The sequence below is a fragment of the Schistocerca serialis genome, chromosome 2 (assembly GCF_023864345.2).
Source record: "Schistocerca serialis cubense isolate TAMUIC-IGC-003099 chromosome 2, iqSchSeri2.2, whole genome shotgun sequence".
In the NCBI taxonomy this organism is placed as follows: Eukaryota; Metazoa; Arthropoda; class Insecta; order Orthoptera; family Acrididae; genus Schistocerca; species Schistocerca serialis.
This window is the reverse complement of record NC_064639.1, coordinates 713,745,500-713,766,038: the sequence shown is the minus strand read 5'-3', so window position 1 is coordinate 713,766,038 and position 20,539 is coordinate 713,745,500. Positions and strand designations below refer to the sequence as shown.

Genomic DNA, 20,539 nt, shown 5'->3' with positions numbered 1-20,539 from the left:
GCAGATTATCGAGACTGCTAAATCTGACTACAGGAGAGTAGTCAATCAACCAAAAATTGAGTGTTTTAGAAAACTGTTCAAAGATATGAACTGGAAAGGTGTTTATAGTGCTCATGACATGAATGAAAAATATAACACATTCATGAACAATGTCAGTGCCATGTTTGAAAACTGTTTTCCTCTAAAAGTTACTCAAATTAAACAGAAGTCTTTAATAAAACCATGGATTACACAAGGAATAAAGATTTCCTGTAAGACAAAAAGGAAAATGTATCTGTCGACCAAGAATAGTTCCAATGCTGATGATTTAGCTAAATACAAGGACTACTGTAAAACATTAAAAAAAGTAATTCAGACGTCTAAACAAATGCACTACGAGAAGAAGATAGCAATATCAGGGAACAAAATAAAAACAATATGGGATATAGTGAAAGAGCAGACTGGTAGAACCAGAAAGGAACAGGAGCAAATAACACTAAGGGTAGATGGCACATTGGTAACTGATGGGCATAGTGTGGCAAATCTATTTAACAAGTACATTATATCCGTTACTGATAGAATGGGACTTTCAGGATCAGTAAATAATGCCCTTGAATATTACGAAACTAGCCTTCACAAATAGCTTCAAGTGCATGAATATGTCACTCACCTCACCAAAAGAAATAACTTCCATAATAAAATCTTTAAAAACAAAGCATTCTAGTGGGTACGATGAAATATCAACAAAGTTAATTAAGGCATGTTCTTGTGAGTTTAGTACAATTCAAAGTTACTTGTGTAACCAGTCAATTATAACTGGGACATTTCCTGACTGGTAAAATATGCAGATGTTAAGCCTCTATTCAAGAAAGTGGATAAAGAGATACCATCAAACTACAGACCGATTTCACTTTTGACAGCATTCTCAAAAATTTTAGAAAAAGTAATGTACAGGCAGCTGCTCGACCATCTGACCACAAATAACATATTATCAAGAACACAGTTTGGATTTCTGAAGGGTTCTGATATTGAGAAGGCTATTTTCACCTATAGTGAAAATGTACTTAATTCATTAAATAACAAATTACAAGCAGCAGGTATTTTCCGTGATTTGTCAAAGGCATTTGATTGTGTGAACCACAACATCCTTTTAAGTAAATTAGAATTCTATGGTGTCGCGGGCAGTGCTGCAAAATTGTTCAAGTCATACCTCACTAACAGGAAACAAAGGGTGTTAGTGCAAGGGACTAGTGAATTAAGTCATCAGTCATCATCAGAATGGGAAGAAATTACATGTGGTGTCCCACAAGGATCCATCTTAGGGCCATTGCTTTTTCTTGTGTACATTAATGGTCTCTCATTAGTTACACTGCCAGAAGCAGAGTTCGTTTTGTTTGCAGATGACACAAGTATTGTAATAAATAGTATGGCAAGTGTAGTTCTAGAAATATCTGCTAATGATATTTTCATGGATATTAATAAATGGTTTAAAGCCAACTCACTGACATTAAACTTCGATAAGACTCACTATATGCAATTCAGAACTGTAAGAGGTTTCCACCCAGTATATGCATAAAATACCAAGAAGAGCAGATAGAAGAGGTTGACAGTCTTAAATTCCTGGGATTACAACTTGATAATAAATTCAGTTGGGAAGAGCACACCACAGAACTGCAGAAACGCCTTAACAAATCTGTATTTGCAATTCGAATGTTAGCAGACATAGGCAACATAAAAATGAAAAAGCTTGCATACTTTGCCTACTTTCATTCCATAATGTCATATGGTATAATATAATCTTCAAGTCAAACAAAAGTTTTCAGAGTCCAAAAGCGTATAATACGTATTATTTGTGGAGTAAATTCACGGACGTCCTGTAGAAACCTCTTCAAAGAACTGGGTATACTAACTACTGCCTCTCAGTATAATTACTCATTAATGAAATTTGTCCTAAACAATATATCTCTTTTTCCAACAAACAGCTCAGTTCATACATACAATACCAGGAACAAAAATGATCTGCACAAGGACTTAAAAGCACTTACTTTAGTTCAAAAAGGGGTCCACTACTCAGGAACACTCATCTTCAATAATTTGCCAGTAAACATAAAAAATTTAGTTACAAATAAAGATCAGTTTAAAAGGAGCCTGAAAGACTTACTAGTGGCCAACTCCTTCTACTCCATTGACGAATTTTTTAATAGAGACAAATGATGTATTGTATATATTCATCATCTTGTGGTGCAGTTCTTCTTGTTGTCTCCGTGCTTGCTAAGAAAATGGGATGAGGAGTTCCGCCTTATGCAAGACACCTTTTTTCTTTTGTTTCGCCCATACATCTTTCAGCACTTTTGTGCTATCATCAGTGGGTTCTATTTTTATTTTTAACTTACATTACTTACCACACGAACACAGGCAAAGAAGTAAGCCCATTTACTTCGCTAACAAAACAGGAAAACATACCACAACTTCAAAACTATGACATGTTGTATATTGTGTAGCATAACAGCTACCAAAACAAGAGGACAATAATATAATGTAAGTTAAAAATAAAAATAGAACCCACTGATGATAGCACAAAAGTGCTGAAACATGTATGGGTGAAACAAAAGAAAAAAGGTGTCTTGCATAAGGCGGAACTCCTCATCCCATGTAAATATTCATACTATTAGTATTGTTATTTCAGCTTTTTTTAAAAAAAAAAAAAAAAAAAAAAAAAAAGGTAAATTGACATGTTCCACATCCACGAGGATCTCCTCAGCACGGGTCAATGGAGCGAAAAACTAATCTAATCTAATCTAATCTGGGAGATAAAGGGAAGGGGGGGGGGGAGGGGGAGAGAGAGAGAGAGAGAGAGAGAGAGAGAGAAATAGAGAGAATGGGAAAAGACTGGTAGATTCATTGGTGGGATAGAAAGCATGTGTAGCACTGAAATGGGAGTGGGGAAGGGGACAGATAGGTGGAGAACAGGGACTATTGAATGTAGATGCCAGTGGATTTACAGGAATGAATGAAATGTAGGGAAAGTGGAGAACAGGGACTATTGAATGTAGAGGCCAGTGGATTTACAGGAATGAATGATATGTTGTAGGGAAAGTTCCCACCAGTGCATTTTGGAAGATCTGGTGTTGTTAGATAGAAACCAGATGATGCAGGCTATGTGGCAGTCATTAAAGTGAAGCACATCATATTGATCAGCATCTTCAGTGACTGTTTGATCCAGCTGTCTCTTGGTCACATTTTGGTGGTGACCATTAAAGAGAACAGACAGCTTGTTAGTTTTGATGCCCACATAGAAAGCAGCACAGTGGTTAGACCTTAGTTTGTAGATCACATGGTTACTTTCACAGGTTGCCCTGCATTTGATGGGGCAGGAGATGCCTGGGATGGGACTGGAGCAGGTGGTAGTGGGAGGATGTATGAGATAGCTCTTGCATTTATGTCAATAGCAGGAATATCAGCCAAGAGGCAAGGGGTTGGAAGCAGGATTGCAGTAGGGATGGACTAGGAAAGTGTGTAGGGTTGATGGATTCCAGAATACAACTGTTGGAAGGGTTGGGGGAATATTCTTCATTTCAGGGCATGATCAGAAGTAGTTGACATCCTGGCAGAGAATGTGATTCAGTTGCTCCAGTCCTGATTCATGAGAGGAGTGCTCATTTGTGGGCAGATAGTAGTTGTGTGGGAGGTGGTATGTGACTAGAGAGACAAGACATGGAAGATCTGTCTCTAGATAAGGTTGGGAGGATAATACTGATGTGAGAAGGCCACAGTGAGGCTCCTGGCATATTTGGAGAGGCACTGCTCCTTGTTACAGATGTGACAACAATGAATGGCTAGATTGTATGGAAGGGCTATTTCATTGCCTCAGTTCAGTAATCACAAAGATAATGAAATATAGAAGTTTTTTGACATTGCTGTCAGCATCAACTGATGTATATAAGTGTACAATTAAGCAGGAGAACAGAATTGTAGATAGGCTATTCCCAAGTTGGCCAATGGCCTTGCCACAGTGGTAACACCAGTTCCCATAAGACCACCAAGGTTAAATGCTGTTGGGCTGGGTTAGCACTTGGATGGGTGACCATCCAGTGTGCTGAGTGCTGTTGGCAAGCGGGATGCACTCAGCCCTAGTGAGGCAAACTGAGGAGCTACTTGATCAGCTCCGGTCCCACAAACTGACATACAGCTGGGAGAGTGGTGTGCTGACTGCATGCCCCTCCATATCTGCATCCAGTGACACCTGTGGGCCGAGAATGACATGGTGGCTGCTTGGTACTTTTCGGCCTTCAATGGCCTATTCGGGTGGATGTTCCCACCCCCCCAACCCCCACCCTCCCTCCAAGTTCACTGCAGCAGTCATTAAAAGAAAATTTTTCATAGATATAAATGGCATAGCTTGTAGTCCAGCAAAATTCGGTGTAGGACTCCTACAGAACTTTGGTGTTATCAGGTTTATGGAAAAATCATTAACTTGTTAACAATGGATTATTGTAGTGCGTTCAACAACTCAGCTCACTCAGTAATATGATCTTCTTCATTCACTTAATAAATGGCACTGGTTAATAATGACCACTTTCAAATTAAACACTGCTTTTAAGATTTCTTCTCCTACTGATGCATTAGAAATGTCAACATTCTTGATAAAGTCTTATTTGGCCATTGTCAACTCACAAAACAAAATCCACATAATCTAACATAAAAGCAAGTCACAGACTTGGCTTCATACCACCTTTCTTTTCCAAACACTTCCCAGAGCTATCTAGACACATTTATATTACAATAAGCAAAGACAGCATGCCTTGTCAGTGCAAAGAGTTTGTAATGTAATGAAGTTTCATGATTTTGGTAATGTGAAATATATAATTATCTGCTGGTCACTATGAAAGAAACAAATCCAATTTCACAGGATAATTAATATACTGTAACATAAAAATGAAAGAAATGGATTTCCAAAATTGGAATGTTTCCCTAGCACACACACAAAATTCAAGCTTTTGCAACCAACGGTTGCTTCATCAGGAAAGAGGGAAGGAGAGGGAAAGACGAAAGGATGTGGGTTTTAAGGGAGAGGGCAAGGAGTCATTCCAATCCCGGGAGCGGAAAGACTTACCTTAGGGGGAAAAAAGGACAGGTATAACTCGCGCACACACACACACACACACACACACACACACACACACACACATATCCATCTGCACATATACAGACAAAGCAGACATTTGTAAAGGCCTTTAATGCATGATGTTTAACTTTATTATCTCTTTCTACTAACTCTATTCATAATACATTTTGCAGACAGCATCCACATATGATATTGAATGTACCTACAAAATTATATCATTGTATGATACTTAATGCAGGAAGTATGACATCATAAACATTAAACATCTGAGCAGATGTTATGGGATACAGGCATGGATGCACAGCTATAAATAAATACCTGGGCAAAGCCAAGTTTCTCTGATAGTGTTATAATAAATACTTATGTTCCATAGGGACATACATCAATAGTAGATGATGATACATCTCTGTCTAATGAACCATTTGATACCATTCATATTCTGATGATGTATCTTTGAAAATTGCATATCTTATGTCTATATACAATTGAGGGAATCATTCCACGTGGGAAAAATATATCTAAAAACAAAGATGATGTGACTTACCAAACGAAAGTGCTGGCAGGTCAATAGACACACAAACAAACACAAACATCACACAAAATTCAAGCTTTCGCAACCAACGGTTGCTTCGTCAGGAAAGAGGGAAGGAGAGGGAAAGACGAAAGGATGTGGGTTTTAAGGGAGAGGGTAAGGAGTCATTCCAATCCCGGGAGCGGAAAGACTTACCTTAGGGGGAAAAAAGGAAGGGTATACACTCGCACACACACACATATCCATCCACACATATACAGACACAAGCAGACATATTCAAAGGCAAAGAGTTTGGGCAGAGATGTCAGTTGAGGCGGAAGTGCAGAGGCAAAGATGATGTTGAATGACAGGTGAGGTATGAGTGGCGGCAACTTGAAATTAGCGGAGATTAAGACCTGGTGGATAACGAGAAGAGAGGATATATTGAAGGGCAAATTCCCATCTCCGGAGTTCGGATAGGTTGGTGTTAGTGGGAAGTATCCAGATAACCCGGACGGTGTAACACTGTGCCAAGCTGTGCTGGCCGTGCACCAAGGCATGTTTAGCCACAGGGTGATCCTCATTATCAACAAACACTGTCTGCCTGTGTCCATTCATGCGAATGGACAGTTTGTTGCTGGTCATTCCCACATAGAATGCGTCACAGTGTAGGCAGGTCAGTTGGTAAATCACGTGGGTGCTTTCACACGTGGCTCTGCCTTTGATCGTGTACAATCTGTTACCCCCGGAAACCATCCTTGTAACCATTGATGCCACTTCCTTATACACAAATATTCCGCATGTCCAGGGCTTCGCAACGATGGAGCACTTCCTTTCACGCCGATCACCTGCCACCCTACGTAAAACCTCTTTCCTCATTACCTTAGCCAGCTTCATCCTGACTCACAACTTCTTCACTTTTGAAGGCCAGACATACCAACAATTAAAGGGAACAGCCATGGGTGCCAGGATGGCCCCCTCGTACGCCAACCTATTCATGGGTCGCTTAGAGGAAGCCTTCTTGGTTACCCAGGCCTGCCAACCCAAAGTTTGGTACAGATTTATTGATGACATCTTCATGATCTGGGCTCACAGTGCAGAAGAACTCCAGAATTTCCTCTCCAACTTCAACTCCTTTGTTTCCATCAGATTCACCTGGTCCTACTCCAAATCCCATGCCACTTTCTTTGACATTGACCTCCATCTGTCCAATGGCCAGCTTCACATGTCCGTCCACATCAAACCCACCAACAAGCAACAGTACCTCCACTATGACAGCTGCCACCCATTCCACATCAAATGGTCCCTTCCCTACAGCCTAGGTCTTAGTGGCAAACGAATCTGCTCCAGTCCGGAATCCCTGAACCATTACACCAACAACCTGATAACAGCTTTTGCATCTCGCAACTACCCTCCTGACCTGGTACAGAAGCAAATAACCAGAGCCACTTCCTCATCCCCTCAAACCCAGAACCTCCCACAGAAGAACCACAAAAGTGCCCCACTTGTGACAGGATACTTTCCGGGACTGGATCGGACTCTGAATGTAGCTCTCCAGTAGGGATACGACTTCCTCAAATCCTGCCCTGAAATGAGATCCATCCTTCATGAAATCCTCCCCACTCCACCAAGAGTGTCATTCCGCCGTCCACCTAACCTTGATAAGCTCTTAGTTCATCCCTATGAAATCCCCAAACCACCTTCCCTACCCTCTGGCTCCTACCCTTGTAACCGCCCCCGGTGTAAAACCTGTCCCATGCACCCTCCCACCACCACCTACTCCAGTCCTGTAACCCGGAAGGTGTACACGATCCAAGGCAGAGCCACGTGTGAAAGCACCCACGTGATCTACCAACTGACCTGCCTACACTGTGACGCATTCTATGTGGGAATGACCAGCAACAAACTGTCCATTCGCATGAATGGACACAGGCAGACAGTGTTTGTTGGTAATGAGGATCACCCTGTGGCTAAACATGCCTTGGTGCACGGCCAGCACATCTTGGCACAGTGTTACACTGTCCGGGTTATCTGGATACATCCCACTAACACCAACCTATCCGAACTCTGGAGATGGGAATTTGCCCTTCAATATATCCTCTCTTCTCGTTATCCACCAGGCCTCAATCTCCGCTAATTTCAAGTTGCCGTCACTCATACCTCACCTGTCATTCAACATCATCTTTGCCTCTGCACTTCCGCCTCGACTGACATCTCTGCCCAAACTCTTTGTCTTTAAATATGTCTGCTTGTGTCTGTATATGTGTGGATGGATATGTGTGTGTGTGCGAGTGTATACCCTTCCTTTTTTCCCCCTAAGGTAAGTCTTTCCGCTCCCGGGATTGGAATGACTCCTTACCCTCTCCCTTAAAACCCACATCCTTTCGTCTTTCCCTCTCCTTCCCTCTTTCCTGACGAAGCAACCATTGGTTGTGAAAGCTTGAATTTTGTGTGATGTTTGTGTTTGTTTGTGTGTCTATCGACCTGCCAGCGCTTTCGTTTGGTAAGTCACATCATCTTTGTTTTTCGATATATTTTTCCCATGTGGAATGTTCCCTCTCTCTCTCTGACTTACCAAATGAAAGCACTGGCACGTCGATAGACACACAAACAAACACAAACATACACACAAAATTCTAGCTTTCGCAACCAACGGTTGCTTTGTCAGGAAAGAGGGAAGGAGATGGAAAGACGAAAGGATGTGTGTTTTAAGGGAGAGGGTAAGGAGTCATTCCAGTCCCGGGAGCGGAAGGACTTACCTTAGGGGTAAAAAAGGACAGGTATACATTCGCACACACACACATATCCATCCACACATATACAGACACAACGCTTGCATTGTGGGCTACACTCCTTTGTCACCCCTTACCCCTTTAATAGAAAGGCGGTTCCCCCCCCCCAGTGATTGTTGCTCAACAGTATGGTACATATGTATCAAGTTTAGTTGAAATCAAACCATTGGTTTAGGAGGAGATGTGGAACTTACATATGCACACATACATGTACATCAATTTTTACAATTTGTATGGATTTCAAGAATCATTCTTGATTGTGCAATCCATTCATTTCATTGTTCTTTGGTTTCTCTGCTTCTCATGATACTCATTGTCATTCTTTGGGAACTTAAACATACTTTGCAATCTTTATCTGTTTTACATTTTTGCTGTTCTTTTTGTTTTCACTGTTTTGCTTCAGAACTGGCAAGAACTCCTCCTCTTTTATGTTTTGGCATTGTTCAAATGGTTCAAATGGCTCTGAGCACTATGGGACTCAACTGCTGAGGTCATTAGTCCCCTAGAACTTAGAACTAGTTAAACCTAACTAACCTAAGGACATCACAAACATCCATGCCCGAGGCAGGATTCGAACCTGCGACCGTAGCGGTCTTGCAGTTCCAGACTGCAGCGCCTTTAACCGCACGGCCACTTTGGCCGGCTTTTGGCATTGTCCAAAATATAAATCAAATCAACTGTTTATTAACAAATAAATTTAGTACACTTTACACACTTTTCATACTTTATTTTTATGTACATTCAGCCAGTGTATCACTTTGACTACTCACACTTCATATTTTTTTTAAATCACTTGCTACACTATGTTTTTGGTTCCTCCCTTCATCACTGATAAGAAAGTGCATTCAAACCCATGATGGGTCTAACTTTATTTACCCCTACAAATGGGTAGCCCCACTGTGCCTATTTCCAGTATATACCAAAATGGCTTTGCATGATCCACAATTTTTCATGACATTCCACAACATTCAAGAGTGTTCTGGAATGTTCTACAGTGATCTGGGATGTTCCTGAACATTCTGGAATCTTCACAAATGTTCCAGATTATTCCCAAACATTCTAGAACATCTCAGAGCATTGTGGAACATTCTGGAATCTTGTGGAATGCTTCCAGGTACTCTCATATGTTCTGGCATGTTCTTGAATACTCTTAAATCTTCTGGAATGTTCTAAAAATTTCTAGAGGCCAGAACTTTCCAGCCTTCATATCTTCATAAGCACATCTTTCAGGTAAAAACTATTTATGTTTTAGATTCAACTGAGATATATTTTCATCAAAGAACAGTATTTACAGTTTCTACGCCAACCTCCCTCTCCACCCGTCCGCCACCCCAGACTGATGTACATCAGCATACAGTTTCGTCAAGTCTGCACAAGACAATATTTCAAAATACTTATTTTCATGGAAGAGCAAAAGAAATGTAGAAATTAAAAGGCACAAGAAATACTAATTACTAAACATATATTGTGATAAACCGCATTGGGGTTGCAAATTTATTTTTATTTCATTAGTTCTGGTTGCTAAATCAATGACTGAATATGAATGACATAACAAAAATTAATAACGTACAATATCTCTTTTACTACTCATTCCATTACCATAAGGCACATAATCATATTCATTTGTTGTCAACTTCCTGACTAATGACAAATGAGTCAGAAAGTACTCTGAAAAAACATTAATTAAACTATAGCATAGTTTTAACCCTCTTTTTCCTTTCCTTTCCCCTAAAATCAGGACATCAGTTTCACCCAAGAATATTTGACAGTAAGAATTTTTTTTTTAAGTTTCATAGGTATCCCTTCCACTTGCCATACCTCTAAGGATCTATTTTACTTTTCTTCCCCCAGAATAGTTGCAAATGAGATTTGGGGTTTTTGTATGACAATATGAAAAAATATTTCTGATTTACAGGAGCAAAATTTGTTTTCATATGAAAATCACAGCTCAGTCATTCAAATATAGAATTGCACAATTGCAACTTCAACATTGTTCTCAAATTGACCTCATAACAATCTTATAAATTTCTTCCCCCTTTACCTTCTAAACTTATGTACAAATTTAAACAATACATGTTCTTTATTTCTACTCTTATCTCTATATTCTCTAATTACTATGGATTGATCATCATGGACAGGCAAAAACTGCTTTCCAGACACAACTTCATCAGTTACTGCATTTCCTCAATTTCATTAACAAAAACATTATCAACTCTTAGCTTCAACAATTCATCATCATTTATTTCAACTTTAATTTTGCATTTAGCTTCAGAATCCTTAAAGTTTTTCTCCTCCAACAATAATATTTATAAGATCATTACCTTCACTAAAGTTGGCAAAGCACTGTCATTCTCTAAGTCATCATCATCCTCTTTTCCAAATACCCCCTCCCAAAATTCAGAATCAGTGCATTTATCACTCTCCTCGTTATTACTTTTAAACTTCACTTTCAGCCCAGTTGTGAAAATCACTCACCACCTCCACACCCAACCTTGATTTTCTACTTTTTTTGAACAAACTTATGAATCATTCTTCCACATACTATCCCAAAATTCTTTACCAAAATTTATTTGATTCATCTGACGCTTGTAGTATATGTTTTAACTCTGTTCATCATAATTATTCTGGTTATTTGAATTCCACCAGGCGTTAGAGGTCCTATTATAATTTGATCTGTTCACCCCAAAACTCTAGACCCTCACTGACATGACCCTGTGTTTTCTGGATGTGTTGCCTTGTTATCTTGTTTCCAGTTTGTTTGCATTCTATTTCTTGTTCTCATTCTCCATTTCTGTTATCACCATTTCTTTCACAGCCTCCATCTCTCCCATTTCCATTGTAGTCTCATACCCTATTATTCAGATTTTAATTCCCAAAGTTCCCTTATTCCTTCTTCTGAAATGCTCCCCATTGAAACCAGAATTACAAACCCATTGTGATAATTCTCATGGCCAAAGTTATATGAAAGATTTCTCACCATTGCCCTATCTAATTTGTCTACATACTTAAGTAACTGATCAAGTAAATATTCTGGCCAACAGAATAGATCCCACTGTAGCTTTCCATGTAACCTCCTTTTGGGTGCATGTATCTGAGTCATTCCATCAAGAAGTTTATCTAAGTGTACTAATTTCTTTTATAGGTTCCTGCAAAAATCTTTCATCATTCCATTCCTTCTTCTAAAAATAGGTCCATTTAAAAATCACTCTTGATTCTACATTGCTCAGATTCTGACCAGAACTTCTTCAAAAACTTTTCGTAATATCATTCAAGGTTTCCCACAGGTGAAAAGGTTTATTAGCCAAAGACAGTCCCCCCCCCCTTCAAGAAACTTTTTATAAATTGACATTTAAATTATCTAACTCACCAAATACAAAGCTATCTTTACAATGTTGCAAGAAATCAACAGTGTGTAAATTATCACAAGAAAAGCTTTTCTCTGGTAACCTAACCCATACAGCTTTACTATTAATGCATAACTTTGATATTAAATTCTGTGGAATCTCGTTTACCTTTTTATTGATTACATTTATATTGTTTGTAACAGTTCCATGTACCTCATTTATGTTTGACTCTAATTTAGTTATTATTCTCTCAGTTTCAGAACTTAACTCTAATGTTTTTTGTACAGATTTTAATTCTTCAATGTCCTTACATTGCCTTTCTTTGCCAAACTCATTTTCTAAAACTATTATTCTTTTATTGAATTACTCACTGTTCTTTACAATTTTCAGCTTTAAGAGATCACTACTGGATTTTATAGTTGACTCTAAATGATCACTGTCAGCTTTCACTGTTGAACTGAACTTCCCAGCCCCCTTTCCACTTCACATTCTAGATTCCATCTGTTTATTATTGGATTTCATAGATAACTGAGTTTTTTGACATTTCTGTCAGCATGTATAAATGTGTAATGTTTTACGCACAAAAACAGAACTGTAGATATGCTGTTCCTAAGTTGATTGAAGCAATAATTAACAATCAGTAAATATGCTCATCTTGATTTTTTGTAGATGTTGTTGGCTTGGCTTGTCGTCCAGTAAAATTTGGGGAACAAGTACTCCAGAGTCTCTAGTGTTAACAATTTCATGAAAAAAACATTAACTTATTTCGCAGTATATTCTTGGTCTCAAATCAGTCAGTAACATTCACATAATAAATCAAACTAATATTCTTGATAAAGACATATTTGACCATAGTCAACTCACAAAATAAATTTCACATCATCTAATATGGAAGCAAGCTGCAGACTTGGCTTCCTTCCACTGTCTCTTCTGACCACTTCCCAAAGCTCTGTATACACAGTTATAGAGCAATATACAAAGATAGCACACCTTGTTGGTGCAAAGAGTTTGAAACGTAACATTGCAGTAAGTCTGAGTCAGCATTTATAATGAAAGTAATAATCAGAACACAAGCATATTGTATACAGAAAAAAAGCAATTATATGCTCATAAGCATAATTTTTAGTACTGAAGTTTTGTGAATTGGGTAATGTTAAATATGTAATTATCTTCTGGTCACTGACAAAAGAAAGAAATCTAATTACAAAGAATAATTAACATTTTCATAAGTAACATAAAATTAAAGAAATGGGTTTCCAAAATATAATAGGAAAAATGTAAAAAGGTAAATGAAATTTCAAATAATAGTCACCAAACAACAAAATAACAAACTCCAGTTACGAAACATAAGATATGCAATACATAATAATTATGAAAGTTCCCATAATGAACATAAAATATGCATTTTTCATAGAAACGTCATCTAAAAATGAGTGGTATCAAATGGTTCGTTAAACAGAGATATATTGTGTTCTGCCATTGCTCAAGCAACGGTTATGTTACACATTCATTTCAGTGGCAGCTGTGGAGTGGAGGTACTGTTGCTGTTTGTTATGTTTGATGTGGATGGAGGTACTGATATAGCCATTCTTGAGGAGGGGATCAACATAACGGAAGGTGGGTTGTTGGGTTGAGGAGGACCATACAAAGTGAATGGGGAAGTAGGTGTTCAGGTTCTGGAGGAACTGGAAAGGTTGTCATGACCCTTGTTCCAGATCATGAAGATGTCATTCATGAATCTGAACCAGGTAAGGGGTTTGAGATTCTGTCTTGTCAGGAAGGATTCCTCTAGATGTCCAATTAACATGGTGCCAGGTAGATGCCTATTGCTGTTCCAAGTATTTGTTTCTAGGTGATGCCTTCAAAGGAGAAATAGTTGTGAGTGAGGATACACTTTGTCATCGTGACCAGGAAGGAGATTGTAGGTTGGAGTTACTCAATTGCTGGGAAAGTTAGTGCAGTAGCAGAAAGGCCATGGGCATTGTAAATATTAGTGTAGAGGGAGGTCACATTGACATTGAGGATCAGAGCAACAAGTTTTAATGGAACAGGAACTGTGAAGATTCAATGGAAGAAATGGTTGGTGTTTTTTATATAGTAGGATAGGTTATGTGTAATAGGCTGAAGGTGTTAATCCACAAGAGCAGAGATTCTCTCTGTGGGTGCCACAGGGGCATGTTCTGGGTGGTTGGGTTTATGCAATTTAGGAAGCATGTAGAAGGTAGCAGTGTGGGGAGTGATGGGGTCGGGGAGAGAGAAAGACTCAGGGAGAGGTTCGGGACTAGACCTAATGATTTGAGAATAACTGGATATTCTGCTGGATTTCTGGCATGTGGTCACTGTGCTTGGGTTTTTAGGTGGCTGTATGAGACAGTTGGTGAAGTCTCTCTGCCAGTTAATCCCTGCAGCCTTTGTCAGCATGGATGTTTATAAGGTCGGGTTCAGTTTTTAGGTTGTGAGTTGCTTTTCTTTCTGCAGATGTAAGATTGGTTTCCATAATCTACGTGCTTCCTAAAGTCCATAAACCATTTCATCCAGGACCCCCCTCCCTCCCCCAGTTGCAGCTGGTTACTCTGCCCCCACAGAGAGAATCTCTTCTCTCATGTTGTGCTCTACAAACTAAGCTGCATCCACTGTGCTGCTTTCTAAATGTCAAATTTGTCAACGTCAGTCATTCCCATTCATGTAGTGCTGCTTTAGTTGTGGCATGGCTAGTTCCTACACCATTGAGGGAACTCCATGCTTTTCTTTTAAGATCCTCTTCTGGGAGTTGTATGGTCATACCTGCTTTGCCTATCTTCTCACAGTCAAGGAAGAATGGCCACTGATTTCTCCATTCTTTTGTTAGATAATAGTTTGCTCAAGAGGGTGGACCATTCTTTACCCAGATTGTTTCTCTAGATTTTAGTCAGGTGTATGGTGTATTCTGCATTGTTTGAAGAATTTGTAAGTGTCTGGATCTTTTGATTTTTGTCAATTCAAGTGTTATTTATTTTTGTTGTCAAAAATTTGATAGAACAATATCAGTGAGAACTAACAACAAGAATATTGGTGTGGATTTAAGAATTCCTATCACAATCCTGATTATGTCATTTAGATAAATATATATTTCATTGCCGTGGCTGCTTCTGCTTCAAACAGGAGAACAGTACTTGGAGACAAGACACACAACTGCTTGTGCTGTAGTTCATAATGTGTTTGCTTTATATCCCCAGCTTGCACCAGCAAGTTTTCTTAATATATTATATCTTGATTTTAGCTTTTTTTCCTCTTAGTTCTATGTGTTTTTTTTAAAGTCTGAGATCTGTCAAAAGTTACATCTAAATATTTGTGGAGGAAGATTTGTTGTGGAAGATTAAATTCAGTTCTATGTCATCATGTTGGTTAGGTGGAGTGGGCTGACTTTTTATTTATTGTGGTTGAGGCAAAGTCTCAGTGTTTTGTAATACTGATCAAGCTTTACTAGACTGTTAGTAACTTTTTCTTCAACCTCTTCAAGTAAGTTTCTTTGAGTTACTATCATTAGGTCACTGGCTGGTGTATAAGTTAAATAAAAATGGGACCAAAATGAAGTCCGGTGAGAGACTATTCTTTATGATATAAGATTTACCTGTAGTTTCTGTAACAATCTAAGAATATGCCTGTAGTTTCTGCAAAGAGCTAAGAATATGCCTGTCACATACTCATCCTTTTCAATAGTTGATTACATCACTATCTGTACAATTTGCTTAGTGTTTGATAAAATATAATATTTCATTTTTCCTTCCATTTGTAGTTTGTCAATTCAATTTTCTGTACATCAGCGAGGATACTTCCTAAATTTTTTTCTTAAATTTGCATTAAAATATCCCATCATCATCCTGTAGTGGGTTTTGGTGTCTGTTTTAGTTTCTATATCCTTTCACACAGATCATTTATGTTTTCATCAGCATGTGGTTACATTGGTGCATAGGTTAATGATTTTCATTGAATATCGTTTGTTTATTCTTTTTTAAACAAGTCCTGCTATTCTTTTCTAGATTTATTCAGTATCTCCAATGCTGTTTTTAAATTATTGTTATTATTATTCTTATTATTTTATTACAATCAAGCCTATGCTAAGACTATTGTAACAAAAAATAACTCTTCTGTTTTTGCAGCATACTTAGTGTTATTTCTTTTTTATTTATTCATAATAGAAACATTTTGTTAAGTACCAAAGTGTACTGGTTCATTGCATTACATGCAAACATTTATAGTTGTCTCTCTTTTCAGAATATTGATGTGGTACCAACTAACAACAAATCAGCATATACATTGGCAGAAGAAGGAAGTATATTCTTCCACAATGTGAAATTAAAATTCTGGCCTCCAGGGCATAAAGCACTAACTTTCAAAATAAAGAGCAATCAGAGGATTGGTAAATTTTACTTAATTCAGAAATACTGCTCCATTGAATAACGACTAATCTGTTGCTTGAAAAGTTTATTTTGTTAGTGTAGAACCACAGAATGACTGTAAAGTCATTGCGGAACATAAAGAATATTTATTTCTGCTCAAAAAAATCTCAAATGGTGAATATTATGGAATGATGTTTATGGCACAACAGTAAAAGCAGTGAATCTTGAAATGAGCACCCTTGATAGTGGATTGCATTTCTAGTTGATATTCAGTTAACCCATCCCTTATCCAGCATCACTGTAACATCATTTGAACAATTCTTTTATCAAAATTATGTGGAACAAGTCAGTTTACGGGATGTGTATACATGAACACAGTATCATTTTATTCCTACTCACGCAATTTTAATTTAAAATTTTTTTTAGCTACCAGTTTTGGAACTTCATCAATGAAACAGAAGGAGTTGTCCAGAAGCAATGATTTTAAAATTAGATTTAAAACTTACTTCAGTACCTGCCTGTGAGACATTTTAGGCTATTGTTAACAAAGAGATAGAGGGGCTGGCCAGTACTTACCTCCGCTCAGTACAGCCGATAGATACACAAAACAGAACAGAAAATTTACATTTCTAGATTTCGGGACTTTGTTCCTTCATCAGGGAGGAGAGAGGGGAAAAAAGGGAAGAAGGGAAAGTATATTCAGTTACTTACAACCCAGGATATGAAGCAACAGGGAAAGGTAAACAGGGAGGGTAATAAGGATGGAGGCATGGTTGTCAGAGGGAAGCCGAAGATATTCTACTGTAAGTACTGTGCCAGCTTCAAACCAAAGAGGATGCATACAGAAGTAAAGAGGTATATAGTATAAAGATAAACACAACTATGTAGGAAGAAAAGATGCGTGAACGGCTAAAGAGGAGAGGGAAAAAGGAGAATGGGAGTGAGGTTGGTTAATGTAGGTTCAGTCCAGGGGGATGGCGGGATGGAAGGATGTGTTGGAGTGCAAGTTCCCATCTCTGCAGTTCCGAGGGACTGGTGTTGGGTGGGAGAAGCCAAATGGCACGTACGGTGTAGCAGGTTCCTTGGTCCCTAGAATTATGCTGGAGGGCATGCTCCGCTACTGGGTATTGGACATCTCCTAGGCGGACAGTTTGTCTGTGCCCATTCATGCGCTCAGCCAGGTTAGTTGTCGTCATACCGATGTAGAAGGCTGTGCAGTGCAGGCATGTCAGCTGATAAAAGACATGTGTTGTTTCACATGTGGCCCTGCCTTGAATTGTGTATGTTTTACCAGTAGCGGGGCTGGAGTAGGTGGTTGTGGGTGGATGCATGGGGCAGGTTTTGCAACGGGATCGGTTACAGGGGTAGGAACCGCTGGGTAGAGAAGGTGGTCTGGGAATATCATAGGGTTTGACAAGGATGTTATGGAGGTTAGGGGGGGGGGTGACGAAAGGCAACTCTGGGTGGTGTGGGGATAATATTGTCAAGGGATGATCTCATTTCAGGGCTTGACTTGAGAAAGTCATATCCCTGGTGGATTAATTTATTTATGTATTCGAGGCCAGGATAATATTGGGTGACAAGGGGGATGCTTCTGTGTGGTCTGGGTGTAGGAACATTGTTGTTGGACGGGGAGGAATGTATTGCTCAGGAGATCTGTTTGTGGACAAGGTCTGCAGGATAGTTGTGGGAGTGGAAAGCACTGGTCAGGTTATTGGTGTAATTGTTGAGGGATTCGTCACTGGAGCAGATACGTTTGCCATAAATACCTGGGCTGTAGGGAAGGAAGCATTTGATGTGGAATGGATGGCAGCTGTCAAAGTGAAGGTACTGTTGTTTGTTTGTGGGTTTGATGTGGACAGAGGTGTGGATGTGAGCTTCCACAAGATGGAGGTCAACATCCAGGAAGTTTTGGAGAAGGACCAGGTGAAATTCAGATTCGAAAAGGAGTTGAGGTTTTTGAGAAAATTAAGGAGTGTTTCTTCCAAAAGCTAGGAATGTAAATTTTCTGTTCTGTTTTGTGTATCTATCGGCTGTACTGAGCTGAGGTAAGTACTGGCCAGCCCCTCTATCTCTTTGTTAGTATTTGCTTCACATCTTTATATGAGATTTTCCATTAATCATTTTAGGCAATTGGGTAAATAATTGAAAATAGCTACTGGCAGCTTTAACAATGGGTAATATAGGTCAGTTTTTCCTTCTAGTGTGATAGGGGTGCACATCAGTGTCCTTCTCAGATTGTAGTGGATTATTTATGACAAATTTCATTAGGGAAAAATTTAATGTGAAAGAGAAGTTAAAATGCATAGTTCCTTGAAGTGGTATCTACATGACGTGCATGGGTGAACACCATATATTATTGTCGTTGCTCACTTTTATGCAATCAATAATTTTTTTAAGTGAACCAAAGAAAATTATTCCATATGATATCATTGAACCCTCTGGGACTCCCTTTGTGATTTTACGACAGTAACTAAAAAACTAAAATTTTCTACCTTTCTGAAATTGTCTAAATTATCTAGCACAGCCTTTTGCATTCTGTCTGTCTAGTATGATTCAGACAAGCTGTGTGTAAAGTCATCAGTTCCATAAAATGTAATTTTTTCTAACAATAAGAGACTATCATGTTCTACACAATCAAAGGGCTTGGAGGGATCACAAAAAATACCAACTGGCAATATATTGTTATTTAAGGCTTTTACCATTTGATAAGTGAATGTAGCTCAGGTTGTCATCCATAAAGACCACTCCATCAACAATGAAAAACAATCAAACAATTTAAAATCAAAGATAGTAAAATACTCTGTATTAAACTGAATGAAAGTCCAAACCCACAATAGCTGTTTATTTTTATACTTCTTATATTTTTTATAAAAATTTGTTTTTGTAGTTTTGTTGGTTTAATATACTTTGCCATCTAGGAGTAAGCCTTCATTCAGATTTTGTTATCTTGTTGTGGATGTAACCAGGCAGTCTAGTTTTCTTAGCTGTAATTTTAAGTGTACTTTCTTCTCGTAAGTGTAATTGTTAATATTTTTGATCTCTTGTACTGGATTGTTATTTAACACTGAAATCAATATTGTTACTGTGATTTCCAATGTCCAGTCTGCATGTCCTTTAATTTGGGTTCTGCTGCTAGATATAGCAATTTTAAACCCATAATGCGTTGGCGCATGCTCAGCCTCACAGTATTCTGTGTGTGGCTAGCACTGTAAGATGCAGTTCTATTTGATGAATGCCAATATCTTTAAATATTTTTAGTATGTTAACAGCTCCCAAGGATTGTATGTCCTTTCATTCCTTGTTTCCACTGCGGATTGTCATGTGCTGTCCAGGCTTGTTTTTTGACAGAGTTTTGTTTTTATGCACACTTGCATCTTGGAAGTCATGGCACATGTGACTACATCTAAGCCAGGTTCACACACACAAACACACACACACACACACACACACACACACACACACACACACACATACACACACACCTAATGTGGTGCCACCAAAGATTGTGGCTTTCTGTAGTGGCACCATGAGCTACCATTCATACAGGATGCCACAGCTTTCAATATGGCATCAATTGAAATCATATCAGTGGATATGAATGTTATAGTGTATATTATTGCTTTTTAGAGCTGTGACAAAGAGCTAAGTACAAGAAAGACAAAGCCCAAATGTTGTACCCGACAATAGATTTTGCACAGGGATAAACCAGGGACCACAAACATCTTCATAATATACATAACATTGAGAGACAAAAATGCCATCTGCAGTGGCAAACTAACTGCCAGCTGGCATGTAAACATCATCCACAGACACACCACTCTTCAAAAATTTAGAATCTTGTTGAATTTGTTGTTATAGGCATTTCAAATAACTAATTTTTAGTTTAACAGCTGCCTCATGACAGTCTGGAGCTATTTCCTGTATAAAATCCGCAATTTATGGAATGTTTGGTCTCACAAATCATGAAGCTGGTACAACTCACTGTTTTTGGTTACATTTATTAAGATTATTTACTTACTTATTCAAAAATCTTTTAAGAGTGTGGGATATGTCAAGCAAATATTGCACACACACACACACACACACACACACATACACACACACACACACACACACACACACACACACACTGCTATTCTTGTAGTTCCAGTAGCTGTGAAAGTGTACCTGCTGACAACTGTTTTCAGTTCTTTTTAGAAATAAATTAAAAACATACTGAAATCGAATGAATTACAGCTGAAATTACTAAATGATAACTGTGACAGAATGCTCATGTTTTGAAATACTGCCACCAGGGAGCACTGGTGGTAGGAAAGTGGCACAACTGAGCTGAACTTTTTGTGGCATGACAAAAGTTGCATCTCTTAAGTTGCACCACTAAAAACTGGGCATTTACACGTGCAATT

The 20,539-nt window shown here is 38.6% G+C and overlaps 1 protein-coding gene across 1 annotated transcript in view; it reads left to right on the top strand.

Annotated features, from left to right (window-relative positions):
• Window positions 1-20,539, top strand: part of LOC126455676 (ATP-binding cassette sub-family C member 12-like) — a 518,625-nt gene that overhangs the window by 421,459 nt on the left and 76,627 nt on the right. The window contains exon 26 of the mRNA XM_050091443.1: window positions 16,006-16,150. Within this exon, the coding sequence (XP_049947400.1) occupies window positions 16,006-16,150 (145 nt within the window). The remainder of the gene's footprint in view (window positions 1-16,005; window positions 16,151-20,539) is intronic.